The sequence below is a fragment of the Schistocerca cancellata genome, chromosome 2 (assembly GCF_023864275.1).
Source record: "Schistocerca cancellata isolate TAMUIC-IGC-003103 chromosome 2, iqSchCanc2.1, whole genome shotgun sequence".
Lineage (NCBI taxonomy): Eukaryota > Metazoa > Arthropoda > Insecta > Orthoptera > Acrididae > Schistocerca > Schistocerca cancellata.
Window position 1 is genome coordinate 563,659,257 of NC_064627.1, and position 17,380 is coordinate 563,676,636.

Sequence of the window (17,380 nt, forward strand, 5' to 3'; positions counted from 1 at the left end):
AGCAAGTATGCTACCCAAAGTTCACAGAAGAAATATTAAGTTTCTTGTAAGTATACTTCTCAAGTCTCATGGAGAAACTACTTTAGTAGTAAGCATACTTTCCAGTGGCGTAAAACAATGTTATTTAATGGTATGTCTATTTCCCATGGTCTTAAAAGTTATATTTCATAACAAACAAGAACTACAGCTGGTGTAGCAGATTCCCACTACATGCCAGGAAAGTAGAGAAGTGGTGTGACATATTCCCTTGTGTGTAGTAAAGAAATACAATTACTGGTAAGTATGCTTCCTACGGCCTGCAAAACTGTTAAGTGATTTACAAAAATTATGGAAAACCAAAATCTGGATAGCAGTTTTAGCTGCTGTTCTCCACAATGAGATCAGTGTCTTACTACTGTGCCATCTCATTTGGTCCCATTATTGAAGAGTACGTGGAGATATACATGGGAGAAAACCTTATTAACAAGGACAGAGGCTATAAACTGGGTAACACGTGAAATCCTATTATTTCCACGATTTGTTCTCAGCAAAGACAACAGTGTTTAGTTATCAATGCTGCCACTGCTAAACCTTCATACGATGACTTTTAAACATGTTTCACATGAGACACCAGTGGTACATGTACAATATACATTACTTGATCTGCACAAAAACAGAAAATAAAATTTATTTAAATAAAGCTATACTACAAATACTGTATCAAAACTATAGCTATGTACAAGATGAAAATCATAAATAGCATTCAATCCTCAAACAATTCTTTTCCATGAAAAAAACACACTTTCACATATATTTATGCCCGCCATGGTAAGTAGTCAGCCATACACATGGTCAAAAACAAATTTATGAAAACTATGAAACACACCTGAAAGAAAAATTATAGACATAAATTACACATGTAAGTAACAAAAGGCATTTGGCATTGTGAGTCACTACCAACTCCATCAAATTCAAGCACAAATCGTATCAAGAAAGATACTTAATTGAATAATGGTACACATTGTGCTGTAGCAAATAGTATAATTTTCACAACACCAGTGTAGAATCAGTAGAACAAAAAACCAGTCCATGTTGCAAATTATAGAGTGTAGAAGACTGGGCCTCAGGTCACTCTACATGTCTGCAACTTCACATACTTCCGTAACTCAAGGGGTGCTCCCTAGAAACTATTCCTCATGTGTCTCATGTTGTAACTCCCAAGTCATTGTCATGAAGATGAGTAATGGCGAGCCTACTTAGACTTACTGTCTCTACAATGAAACAATGACTTTAGTATGCAAGAAACCATGCAAGATAAAAAAATGTGATAAAAATAACTTGTTTTGAGATTACCATAATACATTACTCAAATGGCTGACAGAAGAAAAGTGGTTGACTGAGAAGAATATTACATGCTAAAATGAGTAAAATATTTTGATAAATGAAGCTTGTTCTTTATTACAAACAATTACATAAATCACAGTATACTCAGACTCTAACCAACAAAAGTTACATACTATCAGGTACATTCAACTTTGTGATTGTATTATAAGATATGCTAGTTAAAATGCTTTCTGGCAGAATGTATATCACATGGATGTGTATTTCATAATTTATGTAAACTTACTAAATAATTAAGAAGAGCAATGTTACTTTTTACTGACACAGAATTAATACTGATGACTTCCTCCATCTCTGTAAAATCAAGAAGCAAGAATATCATGGAATCATTGAAAGGAGGCTGGATTTCAAGCAGGAACGATGTGGGATAATCTACAAATAAGGATGTAATGATTGGTTGCATTACAGCATTACAAGATACGCTTAAGCATATTACTGAAAAGCATGGATGAATGTAGTACTGGAATGAACATCAAAGCACTGATGAAACTAGAAGCAGCTGTGATAGGGTCTACTTCAAGCTTCAATATTGCTACTACTCCTACTCCTACTCCTACTACTACTACTAATAATAATAATAAAACAAAGGAGTTCCTACTAAGTAAAAGCTCAAAGACTACAACAGAATGTCCAAAACTTGAAAAGGATGAAAAAACAGAACATATTCAATATCTGTGATTAAACATATGGCTGCTTTATGAGAATATATTGTTTTGTTAAAACCACTTTCAGTAAAAAATTCTGAGACAGGCAAGAGATGAACACTTAGAAATAAAACTAACTCCTCACTAGAATGAAACTGAAAGCACATTAACTTTCATTTTCTAATGATACATCAAGGGTCTAGAAGTTTGCATATTTAATGACCGTTCACCTTTCTGGTGTTCTTGATAACCTAACATAAAATAAGATGTAAAATGAAAATGTCACAAAATAGAATAGATGAGAAAAGAACAGCAGGCAGTAATTATTGCGTATGACAAAAATAATCATTACAAAAGTCTAAGAGCCCAGCCAAAACTACAATGGGAGCACCACTTTACAAGTGAAGAACACACAGGTGAGCTGCAAATTTCTAACAGAAATTTTGACATCCACTTTAAAATACAGAAGTGTATCTGTACTGACATGAAACTTTTGTTGAAAATACATAACATTTACTGAAAATGGCTACTATTATTGACTAACATTACCCACTTCAATAGGTACGGCAAAAGGATAAAGAAATTATTCTGACAGGGTAATGCCCTGAATGAAGCCTTTCAAAATGCCATCATAGGTTGCATTAATGTAAGGTGTTTGAAACCAAATTCCTTAAACTTATAGTAAAAGTATTGCACATTAAAGTTTTGTACAAAATAATAATTCAGGAATTATCTTAGAAGTTTATTTCACATTGAATCACCCAGTGAAAGGAACATAACTTCACTAAAAGTATTGCACATTAAAATGTTGTACGGAATGATAATTCTGTAAATTATCTAAGAAGTTGATTTTACATCGAATTACACAGTCAAAGCAAAGGAACATAACTTTATTTTTGGGGTAACAGAAAATATCACATTACTGCTGGATTTTCCTTCCAGCAAGGGCTGTAATCTGCAGCTTTCTTCTGACGCACACATTATTGCAAGATATAGTAACTATAACATTTAATGATAACATATATTACACAACAAGCAGATTCTATTTTTAAGAATAGTTCAGTGACTACAGTGGGTACCCATAACTACTTGCATAGCTAGTGCCAGGCCTTGCACCTGTACCCAGTCCTTCTTCTTCCTCAACTTCTTCATCTCCTATTTCATGAACAGACTGTGTACTTGGAGAGGGTAAACCTAGTCCATTTGCAATTGCTTCTAGTGTACTGATTGACACATAACGTGCTGGTGGATCGCCTAAACAAAAGAAAATAACTAATCAGTTATACAACTATGTTGCACATATTAAGTCTTGATTGAATATTTTATGTTGTTGTTGTTATGGTCTTCAGTCCAGAGACTGGTTTGATGCAGCTCTCCATGCTTCTCTATCCTGTACAAGCTTCTTCATTTCCCAGTACCTACTGCAACCTACATCCTTCTGAATCTGCTTAGTGCATTCATCTCTAGGTCTCCCTCTACAATTTTTTACTCTCAACGCTGCCCTCCAATACTAAATTGGTGATCCATTGGTGCCTCAGAACATGTCCTACTAACCGATCCCTTCATCTAGTCAAGTTGTGCCACAAATTTCTCTTCTCCCCAATTCTATTCAATACCTCCTCATTAGTTATGTGATCTACCCATCTAATCTTCAGCATTCTTCTGTAGCACCACATTTCGAAAGCTTTTATTCTCTTCTTGTCCAAACTATTTATTGTCCATGTTTCACTTCCATAAATGGCTACACTCCATACAAATACTTTCCAAAATGACTTCCTGACACTTAAATCTATACCTGATGTTAACAAATTTCTCTTCTTTAGAAACACTTTCCTTGCCATTGCCAGTCTACATTTTATATCTTCTCTACTTTGTACTGTAGGTACAACCACAACGGAGGGGTATCTGTTGAGAGGCCAGACAAACGTGTGGTTCCTGAAGAGGGGCAGCAGCCTTTTCAGTAGTTGCAAGGGCAACAGTCTGGATGATTGACTGATCTGGCCCTGTAACAATAACCAAAACGGCATTGCTGTGCTGGTACTGCGAACGGCTGAAAGCAAGGGGAAACTACGGCCGTAATTTTTCCCGAGGGCATGCAGCTTTACTGTATGATTAAATGATGATGGCGTCCTCTTGGGTAAAATATTCCGGAAGTAAAATAGTCCCCCATTCGGATCTCCGGGCGGGGACTACTCAAGAGGATGTCGTTATCAGAAGAAAGAAAACTGGCGTCCTACGGATCGGAGCGTGGAATGTCAGATCCCTTAATCGGGCAGGTAGGTTAGAAAATTTAAAAAGGGAAATGGATAGGTTAAAGTTAGATATAGTGGGAATTAGTGAAGTTCGGTGGCAGGAGGAACAAGACTTCTGGTCAGGTGACTACAGGGTTATAAACACAAAGTCAAATACGGGTAATGCAGGAGTAGGTTTAATAATGAATAGGAAAATAGGAATGCTGGTAAGCTACTACAAACAGCATAGTGAACACATTATTGTGGCCAAGATAGACACGAAGCCCACGCCTACTATAGTAGTACAAGTTTATATGCCAACTAGCTCTGCAGATGATGAAGAAATTGAAGAAATGTATGATGATATAAAAGAAATTATTCAGATAGTGAAGGGAAACGAAAATTTAATAGTCATGGGTGACTGGAATTCGAGTGTAGGAAAAGGGAGAGAAGGAAACGTAGTAGGTGAATATGGATTGGGGCTAAGAAATGAAAGAGGAAGCCGTCTGGTAGAATTTTGCACAGAGCACAACTTAATTATAGCTAACACTTGGTTTAAGAATCATGATAGAAGGTTGTATACATGGAAGAACCCTGGAGATACTAAAAGGTATCAGATAGATTATATAATGGTAAGACAGAGATTTAGGAACCAGGTCTTAAATTGTAAGACATTTCCAGGGGCAGATGTGGACTCTGACCACAATTTATTGGTTATGACCTGTAGATTAAAACTGAAGAAACTGCAAAAAGGTGGGAATTTAAGGAGATGGGACCTGGATAAACTGAAAGAACCAGAGGTTGTACAGAGTTTTAGGGAGAGCATAAGGGAACAATTGACAGGAATGGGGGAAAGAAATACAGTAGAAGAAGAATGAGTAGCTTTGAGGGATGAAGTAGTGAAGGCAGCAGAGGATCAAGTAGGTAAAAAGACCAGGGCTCTTAGAAATCCTTGGGTAACAGAAGAAATATTGAATTTAATTCATGAAAGGAGAAAATATAAAAATGCAGTTAATGAAGCAGGCAAAAAGGAATACAAACGTCTCAAAAATGAGATCGACAGGAAGTGCAAAATGGCTAAGCAGGCATGGCTAGAGGACAAATGTAAGGATGTAGAGGCTTATCGCACTAGGGGTAAGATAGATACTGCCTACAGGAAAATTAAAGAGACCTTTGGAGATAAGAGAACCACTTGTATGAACATCAAGAGCTCAGATGGAAACCCAGTTCTAAGCAAAGAAGGGAAAGCAGAAAGGTGGAAGGAGTATATAGAGGGACTATACAAGGGCGATGTACTTGAGGACAATATTATGGAAATGGAAGAGGATGTAGATGAAGATGAAATGGGAGATACGATACTGCGTGAAGAGTTTGACAGAGCACTGAAAGACCTGAGTCGAAACAAGGCCCCCGGAGTAGACAACATTCCATTGGAACTACTGACGGCCTTGGGAGAGCCAGCCCTGATAAAACTCTACCATCTGGTGAGCAAGATGTATGAAACAGGCGAAATACCCTCAGACTTCAAGAAGAATATAATAATTCCAATCCCAAAGAAAGCAGGTGTTGACAGATGTGAATCTGTCCACAGCTGCAAAATACTAACACGAATTCTTTACAGACGAATGGAAAAACTAGTAGAAGCCAACCTCGGGGAAGATCAGTTTGGAATCCGTAGAAATACTGGAACACGTGAGGCAATACTGACCTTACGACTTATCTTAGAAGAAAGATTAAGGAAAGGCAAACCTACGTTTCTAGCATTTGTAGACTTAGAGAAAGCTTTTGACAATGTTGACTGGAATACTCTCTTTCAAATTCTAAAGCTGGTAGGGGTAAAATACAGGGAGCGAAAGGCTATTTACAATTTGTACAGAAACCAGATGGCAGTTATAAGAGTCGAGGGACATGAAAGGGAAGCAGTGGTTGGGAAGGGAGTGAGACAGGGTTGTAGCCTCTCCCCGATGTTATTCAATCTGTATATTGAGCAAGCAGTAAAGGAAACAAAAGAAAAATTCGGAGTAGGTATTAAAATCCATGGAGAAGAAATAAAAACCTTGAGATTTGCCGATGACATTGTAATTCTGTCAGAGACAGCACAGGACTTGGAAGAGCAGTTGAATGGAATGGATGGTGTCTTGAAGGGAGGATATAAGATGAACATCAACAAAAGCAAAACGAGGATAATGGAATGTAGTCGAATCAAGTCGGGTGATGCTGAGGGTATTAGATTAGGAAATGAGACACTTAAAGTAGTAAAGGAGTTTTGCTATTTGGGGAGCAAAATGACTGATGATGGTCGAAGTAGAGAAGATATAAAATGTAGACTGGCAATGGCAAGGAAAGTGTTTCTGAAGAAGAGAAATTTGTTAACATCGAGTATAGATTTAAGTGTCAGGAAGTCATTTTGGAAAGTATTTGTATGGAGTGTAGCCATGTATGGAAGTGAAACATGGACGGTAAATAGTTTGGACAAGAAAAGAATAGAAGCTTTCAAAATGTGGTGCTACAGAAGAATGCTGAAGATTAGATGGGTAGATCACATAACTAATGAGGAAGTATTGAATAGGATTGGGGAGAAGAGAAGTTTGTGGCACAACTTGACCAGAAGAAGGGATCGGTTGGTAGGACATGTTCTGAGGCATCAAGGGATCACCAATTTAATATTGGAGGGCAGCGTGGAGGGTAAAAATCATAGGGGGAGACCAAGAGATGAATACACTAAGCAGATTCAGAAGGATGTAGGTTGCAGTAGGTACTGGGAGATGAAGAAGCTTGCACAGGATAGAGTAGCATGGAGAGCTGCATCAAACCAGTCTCAGGACTGAAGACCACAACAACAACAACAACAACTTTGACCCTCATTAGTTATTTTTCTCCCCAAATAGCAAAACTCCTTTACTACATTAAGTGTCTCATTTCCTAATCTAATTCCCTCAGCATCACCCGACTTAATTCGACTACATTCCATTATCCTCGTTTTGCTTTTGTTGATGTTCATCTTACATCCTCCCTTCAAGACACCATCCATTCCATTCAACTGCTCTTCCAAGTCCTGTGCTGTCTCTGACAGAATTACAATGTCATCGGCAAATCTCAAGGTTTTTATTTCTTCTCCATGGATTTTAATACCTACTCCGAATTTTTCTTTTGTTTCCTTTACTGCTTGCTCAATGTACAGATTGAATAACATTGGGGAGAGGCTACAACCCTGTCTCACTCCCTTCCCAACCACTGCTTCCCTTTCATGTCCCTCGACTCTTATAAGTGCCATCTGGTTTCTGTACAAATTGTAAATAGCCTTTCGCTCCCTGTATTTTACCCCTGCCACCTTCAGAATTTGAAAGAGATGATTCCAGTCAACATTGTCAAAAGCTTTCTCTAATTCTACAAATCCTAGAAATGTTCCTTAATCTATCTTCTAAGATAAGTCATAGGGTCAGTACTGCCTCACGTGTTCCAACATTTCTATGGAATCCAAACTGATCATCCCCAAGGTTGGCATCTACCAGTTTTTCCATTCATCTGTAAAGAATTCACGTTAGTATTTTGCAGCCGTGATTTATTAAACTGATAGTTTGGTAATTTTCACACCTGCTTTCTTTGGGATTGGAATTATTATATTCTTCTTGAAGTCTGAGGGTATTTCGCCTGTATCATACATCTTGCTCACCAGATCCTAGAGTTTTGTCAGGGCTGGCTCTCCCAAGGCTTCAGTAGTTCTAGTGGAATGTTGCCTACTCCCAGGTCCATGTTTAGCCTTAGGTCTTTCAGTGCTGTGTCAAATTCTTCATGCAGTATCATATCTCCAATTTCATCTTCATCTACATCCTCTTCCATTGCCATAATATTGCCTTCAAGTACACCACCCTTATAAATATCCTCTATATACTCCTTCCACCTTTCTGGTTTCCCTTCTTTGCTTAGAACTGGGTTTACATCTGAGCTCTTAATATTCATACAAACGGTTCTCTTTTCTCCAAAGATCTCTTTAATTTTCCTGTAGGCGGTATCTATCTTACCCCTAGTAATATATGCCTCACATCTTACATTTGTCCACATTTGTCCAGTAGCCATCCTTGCTAAGCTATTTTGCACTTCCTGTCAATGTCATTTTTGAGATGTTTGTATTCCTTTTTCTCTGCTTCATTTACTGCATTTTTATATTTTCTCCTTTCATCAATTAAATTCAATATATCTTCTGTTACCCACGGATTTCTACTAGCCCTTGAACCTCTGCTGCCTTCACTATTTCATCTCTCAACACTACCCATTCTTCTTCTACTGTATTTCTTGCCCCCATTCTTGTCAATCATTCCCTAATGCTCTCTCTGAAACTCTCTTCTACCTCTGGTGCTGTCAGTTTATCCAGGTCCCATCTCCTTAAATTCCCACCTTTTTGCAGTTTTAATTTGCAGTTCATGACCAATAGATTGTGGTCAGAGTCCACATCTGCCCCGGGAAATGTCTTACAATTTAAAACCTGGTTCCTAAATCTCTGTCTCACCATTATATAATCTATCTGAAACCTTCTAGTATCTCCAGGCCTCTGCCATGTATACAACCTTCTTTTATGATTCTTGAACCAAATGTTAGCTATGATTAAGTTGTGCTCTGTGCAAAATTCTACCAGGCGGCTTCCTCTTTCATTTCTTACCCCCAATCCATATTCACCTACTACGTTTCCTTCTCTCCCTTTTCCTACTACCGAATTCCAGTCACCCATGACTTAAATTTTCGTCTCCCTTCACTGTCTGAATAATTTCTTTTATCTCATCATACATTTCATCAATCTCTCCGTCATCTGCGGAGCTAGTTGGCATATAAACTTGTACTACTGTGGTAGGCGTGTGTTTCGTATCTATCTTGGCTACAATAATGCGTTCACTATGCTGTTTGTAGTAGCTTACCCACATTCCTATTTTTTTATTCATTATTAAGCCTACTCCTGCATTACCCCTATTTGATTTTGTATTTATAACCCTGTATTCATCTGACCAGAAGTCTTGTTCCTCCTGTCACCGAACTTTACTAATTCCCACTATATACAACTTTAACCTATCCATTTCCCTTTTTAAATTTTCTAGCCTACCTGCCCGATTAAGGGATCTGAAATTCCATGCTCCGATCCATAGAACGTCAGTTTTCTTTCTTCTGATAACGACGTCCTCCTGAGTAGTCCCCGCCAAGAGATCCGAATGGGGGACTGTTCTACCTCCGGAATATTTTACCCAAGGGGACGCTATCATGATTAAACCATACAGTAAAGCTGCATGCCCTCAGGAAAAATTACGGCCGTAGTTTCCCTTTGCTTTCAGCCGTTCATAGTACCAGCACAGCAAGGCCATTTTGGTTAGTGTTACAAGGCCAGATCAATCAATCATCTAGACTGTTGCCCCTGTGCAACTACTGAAAAGGCTGCTGCCCCTCTTCAGGAACCACATGTTTGTCTGGCCTCTCAACAGATACCCCTCCGTTGTGGTTGCACCTACGGTACCGCACGCAAGCCTCCCCACCAATGGCAAGGACCATGGTTCATAGGGGGGGGGGGGATACCTTATGTACACACAGATAAATTTCAAGTGGGTCCTGTGATTTTATTATGATATCTTGGAAACACCAATGAAATTCTAATAGAAAAAATATCAAAGCTATTAGATATATACTGTTTGAATATAAACACCATTAAAATACATATAGCATATTGCTAAAAACAAGAGTTTGGATACAATACTACATAATATTTAATATAAATATTTAAACATAAATTTTAACTGACTTTGATACTAGATATATGAGGATTTGCTATTAGATATAGCACATATATGAAAGAAGTTTTAAAATGAATGAAGATATAAGAGCAAAATTTTTGCAGCAATGGAATAGCTCAGAAATAGGTTACTGGCCTCTCAAACAATTTCTAGTCATCACAAGCAGTCAAAGATGCTTTGCATCTAATATGGTTCAGTGAGGTTTTTGATAACTTCCTTAGTGACATTTTACCATTCATCAAGAAGCGCAATTTCTAGATCTGAGTATATTGTACGAAATGCTGGCATACATGCCGAATGTATTAAAATGTTATTATAGACACATTTAATAGGATTTGTGTCTTGGAAAGTAGCACCGTTGATGGTCGATAGGAATTTTCACTTCATGGAGAACTACTAGAGAAAATTTCAAGAACTTTAACAAGAAAGTCATTAAAAAATGTCGCATAAAAGTTTTTTATCTATGGAAGGATCTTTGGTGCAAATCTGAAGTAGGGGTGTTTGTAACAGCATACAGTTCCACTTAGTACACACCAACTGAATATCTGCAAATATTAAGTACACACCAATTGAACATCTCCAAATATTACTCCCATTACTTTCTGTGCCGAATGCTATAATGGAAGGTGTACGATGTTATACTAGATCCACTACTCACTCTGCACCCATTTTGTCACTTCTGATCTACATAACTGCAGAGCCTTTTTTAGAGGTCCCCTTTCCCTTTTCGGTCACAAAATGCCCAGCGATTTACAACTATTTCGTGAACCCACATTTCATTTTTTCACCAGTCACAAAACAACCCTTGATCACATCATAATTTCTTCCCACAGCACAATTTCCAATATTCTCTGCTTCTTCAATAATTTTAAGTTTGTTTTTAGCTGAGTATTAGAGATAGTGAGAACTTGTAACCATAATTAACAAATGGTTAATACTTCACTTTTATCATACTACTGACATGTCACAGACTGAGGCCGCAATAACGCTATAGTATATAGTTAGAGGAGGAACATCAGTACCAACCTCATTACAATTAATCTGCACACCTCAGTTTTTCACCCTTACATTCAGGAAAAAAATGGTTGTGAATTATTCATGTGTATATGGTAATAATGTCATTTCAGATGACTATACACACCCAAAAATTGGTGTGAAGTGATTGGTGTTCTTTTGCAGTTAAAGGCTACTGAAATGCTACATTGAGAATGAACAACTTAATATTTTTTCTAAATTTGGAGCCAGTTGCTAGCCTGTGCAAAAGGCTGAAATCTTTAAAGTGTAAGTGGATACTCATGAAGGTTTCTTTTTAATTTATCACTCTGACATAGATAAATGCTTGTCTTACAAAAAACTAGAGCTTACAACTAACATTTACTGCAAAAACATGATACTAATAATAATAATAATAATAATATCCACCACAAACACTACTCACATAATCATAGTACTCCATGGCACACCTGCAGCAATAAGGAATGAGATAATGGGGATTTAATTGTCCCATAGATGATGAGGTCCTTAAAAATGAAACATAGTCTTGGACTGGGCAAAGATGGGGCATGAAATAAGCCAAGATGCCTTTTGTAGGAATTGTCTTGCCACTTGCATTATGTTATTTAGGAAAGATGCTGGAAATCTAAATCAGATCTGATGGGCAGATATTTTAACTCTGCTCCACTCATCCAGCATCTTAGGTACTGAACCACATTAGCAGTCTTTATTTAATTTCCAGGTGAGTTGACAACATGCAATCCAAGAGAATGTTTGGTGCATCAAGGTGTTTCTATCTGATCACAAACCCTGCTGTAGCCAGTGACTCATACAGCAAGACTATTTATATATTCTGACAACCAGCGGCACCACATATGGGTTATTCCATCTCAAATTGGATGAAAAATGACAACACTGACCTTTTATTTTCGAAAATCATTAATATTTCTTTACATGCGTCAGATACAGTAAAAAAGAACACCCTTCATAATGATAGCTCTTAAATGTTTACTAGATTTAGAGTTAAAATTTGATAAAGTTTGCATTATTTTCCAAATGCAACAATTTGTCTGCTGTGTAAATAATGAACCTCATTTCAGATTTCAGTGAACTATGATTCATTTTAAGCATAAATACCATTTCCTTAAAGATTAAGCTTACATAGCCTTCAACCTCTTTTTATTACACATTGATTCGCGTTTTAAAATTTATGGAACCCCTTGTCTGAAATGCAGAAAAAAAAGTTAAATAATGAACATTTAAGCTTGGGCTCCACTTGCCTCCTCCAGTCTCAGTTTCATTTGGACTCTTGTGCTCCTGTACTTCTGAGCACTGATTGATTTGGATATTGTGAACTTGCCAATTAACTATCATACAACTGTACCAATTAACTGTCAGCAGTGATTGGGGTCCAGGCAAAGTAATCACTTGGGAGACTACTATTCCTTATTTAACTTCAAACCAAGAAGTTTATTATTTTGTTAGTTGTCAGATTTAATTACTTTGTTTCCCTGAGAACACTTTTTTTTTTAAAAAAATATTTCTTTTTATATGGTGCTGGCATAAAGCGTTTTACTTCATCACTACCTAGGAATCTTGTTTTACATGTATGCATGCACTCAATGTCACCATAATTTTCTCTGCAGTTCCAAGGCGTTGACACCCCTGCACACATTTTTCCGAGTTTTTTTCTCCAGAGCTAGGCTGTCTCTCTGACATCCAGGAAAATATTTTCCTCCAATGCAGTGCAGTCTGCCATGTTGCAAAGTCATGTTCTTTACTACACATTCTGTATAAGAATGTTAAAGACAAATTCAATTGCAACAGGAAGTGATCATGCATATGTTGTCTAGCTCATGTGTGTCCCCTTTAGTAGTGGTACACAAACTGAATGGCTTTCTCAGTGGAGATTGTAAAAGCCGTTAGTTTTCAAGTGGGGGTTGACACCCATCTGATTCTACATTCCAAGGACTTTTTTTCAAAATTAAAAGGCAGTGAATACTACTCTTAAATCAATAAGTTGGAAGTGTACTTCCAACTATATTTGTACCCATATTTTTAAATGCTCATTCAGCCTCTACCAATGCTGGCTGCTATCTTTTGGCATTGCTAGTGCACCTGCCATACTCCAACACCTTCCATATTCAAAGATCCATGGGACATCTGATCTGAGAGATTCCACTGTGTTGCAATTATCTCAACAAAATAATTGTTATGCAGTCTAACACCCACAAGCATCTCCAGAAACTACACTCACTTTTTTCTGTCTTACAGAAAAAGAACCTACAGTGCACTCTTAAGAGGTCATTCAATTGAGACCTGGGTTTCATTATGAACAAAAACTGTATACTTCTGACCAAACACCACAAACGGCCACTGATTTTATGTCCCCTTTCCAGAATTTGAAAGAATTGTAATATTTCATGTGTATGGTGAACTACTATGGAAAATTTATAGCAAACATAGTGTAGATTGCAGAACCTCTAAATTCCCTCTGAAAGAAGCAGGCTGAGTTTGTTTGGCTGCCTATGTGTGAGAATGCGTCTCCACCCTTAAATAAGTGCCTTGTTTGGTGCCCTACTCCACCAAGACACCTTTGGTTCTTGCCACACATGCTTCACCACAGCATGGTACCAACACTGTCCTTACATGCTAGGAAGTGGGTCAGAACAGCCATAGTTTTTATTGCAAAATATTAAATAAGGCCCAAATCTATGCAGTTCAAAAATTTCACATGTGCCCCCATGGCATGAAATTCCATACAAGCCTTTTTTTCTCACTTTGTTCAGCCCTTCTTCATCGTTGCCTGACAAAACAGCACAATGCATATGGCCACAGCAGTATGACTTGGGCTTTATTCATGGACATGCAGTATTTCACAGGGTTCATTCTCTGTGTAGTCATAGCCAGGAAAGACTGTGTGTTGTGCACTTAATTCTCAATCTCTAATGAACTTGTAATCAGTGCTTTTCATCAAATAATGGGAACACTGGAACCATTCCAACAAACCCAGCTTTATATCCCATATGCAATACATGGGCCTGTAGCTTTCCTTAACAATTAATTGACAGTTTATTGTCTATCCAACCTTCTTGCTACAAGATTAATGCAATCTATAATAAAATCTTCTCAAGCTCCCAATCACATGAAGTGCTAAAATTCCCATGAAAGTTTGCTTGATCATCTGTTCATCATTGTCAAGTGATAACTGATTACTATACTACTGATGGCTTTGTCCACATACACTTCATCTTTTTCTAAGGTGTTGGCTTCCATACAGAGACACTCAAAACTAAATATCAGATGATAAATATCAACCATTACAATAGTGCAATTTTTTGTGTTGTTGGGTGTCTTCTTAAAATACATTTTCAATATGTGGATCCAGATGGATGCTATGTAGTGTCCGAGTTTGGTAGTTACTACAGGAACAAATTATAACAATAAGTGTGTTGTTATTCATGGTATAAATAAAACAAGGAATACGGGAAATATGACATCAACTCAGCTAGTAGAGGAAAGAAAATACTGTAGAAGTTCTCACTTTAAACAAGAAATCCAACAACAGAAAAATACATAAATATATTACTAATTGCAAAGAATCTTAATGAAATGTTGAACTATGTCAGTAGGAGATTAACACAGAAATAAGTTCCTTGTTTCTTGGTCTTTATTGTTTGCAATAAATTATGATTCTTTCATTTTCTCTATTAATATTTATCCCCACTCAACACTTATTTTCCTCTACACTTGACAACACTTGTCTGAATCTCTTTTTATACAAGCTTGCTCTATGGTATTTCATTCCTACAGTGTCTTTATGTCTTGTACTTGGCATTTACATCCTGACAAAGAGTTATGAGAGATTTTTTTCCCTATGTTACTGCTGCCAGTCTTACAAACCATCTCCTTGTTCTTTTTTTTTTTTGTTAGCATTAAGCCCACTCCTGACGTGCTCTGCTGTGCTTAAGATATGGCGAATATTTTTTATTTAAATTTGTGACCACATGGCCTTCCTATCGGCAGTCATCAGATACCTAAGGGAGAGGAGTACTCTGCACAACCTATCTGCGAACTGTGTAAACTTCCTGGCAGATTAAAACTATGTGCTGGACCAAGACTCTGCCTTTCGCAGACAAATGCTCTACTGAATGAGCTGCCCCAGCATGACTCATGACCCCTTCTCACAGCTTTACTTCCACCAATAACCTGATCTCCTACATTGTAAACTTCACAGCAGCTCTCCCGCATAGCTTGCAGGATTAGCACTCCTGGAAGAAAGGATATTGAGGAGACATGGCTTAGCAACAGCCTGGGGGATTGTTTCCAGATTCCATTGCAAAGTGAAAAATTCATCTTGGAAACATCCCCCAGGCTGTGATTAAGCTATATCTCCACAATATCCTTTTTTCCAGTATTGCTACTACCCAAGTTTCGCGCGAGAACTTCTGTGAAGTTTGGAAGGTAGGAAATGAGGTAATGGCGGAAGTAAAATGGTGAGAATTGGCTGTGAGTTGTGCTTGGATAGCTCAGTTGGTACAGCAATTTCCTGAAAAGCACAAATGTCCAAAGTTTCAGTCTCGGTCTGGCACACAGTTTTAATCTCCCACGAAGTTTCACTCAACTGCCGAGTGACAATTTCATTCTGTGTAAATTATGTCCTATGTGTAATCATATTTAACTATTTGTGAATTGTAGTTGTTTAGGCAGACATTGAAGAACAACCCAGCACTTGTCTAAACAAGTGTGGTAAACTGCCTAGTAATCACACCCAGTCTGGCTGGTGCATCACTGATGGTTATTAACCTGCTGTGCAGATTCGATCTGGGTCTGCCTCACCTTCCTTCCTTATGAGCTAGTGCACTGCAAGTTGTAAAATATGAGCAGATCTTACAACCCCTCTAGTTTATCATAATACTGTTTACTCCTAGGTGAAGTGATGTACAACACTGATAGTTGAAGATTAAATTCCAATTTTGTTGTAAAGCTCTAAGTCCCACTCTTTGTATGCATTACATGCTGACATTTAACTTCTTTCGAATATCTCACATTTTGAAAAGAAAGTTTTTGTATGTATATTACCCAAAGAAAATTGAAAAATATTTTTCGAACTATTTTATGTACCAAAGAGTTCTGACCCAATAGTTTTGGTGTGATAATAAAAACATTACTTGAACACAAATTAGTTAAGGTAGAATCTTAAGCTTTCTAGTTCTCTCACCAACGAGAATATAAACTGTGAGCGACATATTGTGGTACCAACTCTTTTGACAAATATGTTCAGTTGTTGTTCCCCCCTACTCATGAATCATGGTCCATACCAAGGTTTTTTGTTTGTCCAGAATTAGTATTCTATTTAGCCATTGGGAACACATGTTTACATAGAATACATAATTCTACAGAGGGAATAGATAAATGCATATTTACAGAAATGAAAGCCCAAGCTGTCAATTTTCTCCATAAGTGTTTAACAAATAGAATTGTGGTGGTTATCGACTGCAAGAGTCGACTGCCTCATCTTTGAGAACGAACTTCTTTCAAAACTGTTTATCTCAGTGTGTTCCGAACTCTGTATTCGAGTAGATGTGTTTATACCGACATGATCAAAATAAAGTTAATTCATTATAAACGAGCGAATACTTAATGTTGGGTTCGATATTACCGCACGTAACATCTCGATTACCGCAGAATCATACATAAACTAGACATTTATGTTATCAATTCATACTCTTTCTTAAATTTAATAATAAGAGATGCAGATACATGAATATATGAGTCCTACAGATTTTCCTCTATACTCTAAAGAAAACTGATTATCATTTGATACAGGTGAATGTTTTTAGAAACCAAAAGAGAAGACATTGTTTGTGGGAGGAGGTAACCCACACTTATCAAAGTCTTTTGAGATTCTGATTGTTCACTGTCAAATTTGGGACACTAAAACAAGATGTGGTTTACATCAGCTTCTGACATGGAACAACACTCACATGCAGGAGAATCATAAATGTTGATTCTATACATATGTTCAGGAAATGAGGTACAGTTAAAGTGGAGTTGAATGATGGTGAAAATCATCGATCGGTTCAAATGCATTCTCATAAACCAGTGTCTTATAGGAATTTGAAGTTGTAATGCCACATAATAACCACCTTTTGTTTATTTGGGTCACATTAAACTTCTCTTGCCACTGCTGTTTCCGTGGCTCTTGACTTCATGTGAGTAGGCTGTATACAGCAATTTCAAATTGAGAACAGTTTCTGTATATGAAGCTTGCTTCACTAAGACATCAACTTCTTGATTATTGTGGTTGGCAGTGTGGAAATGTGCCCACTGCATAATGATTGTCTGCCCTCTATGTTTA

The 17,380-nt window shown here is 37.4% G+C and overlaps 1 protein-coding gene across 1 annotated transcript in view; it reads right to left on the reverse strand.

Moving 5' to 3' along the window:
• Positions 1-3,108: 3,108 nt before the first annotated feature.
• Positions 3,109-17,380, reverse strand: part of LOC126162156 (intraflagellar transport protein 140 homolog) — a 240,584-nt gene continuing 226,312 nt past the window's right edge. Inside the window, exon 25 of the mRNA XM_049918458.1 lies at positions 3,109-3,278. Within this exon, the coding sequence (XP_049774415.1) occupies positions 3,240-3,278 (39 nt within the window). The 3' untranslated portion in view covers positions 3,109-3,239. The remainder of the gene's footprint in view (positions 3,279-17,380) is intronic.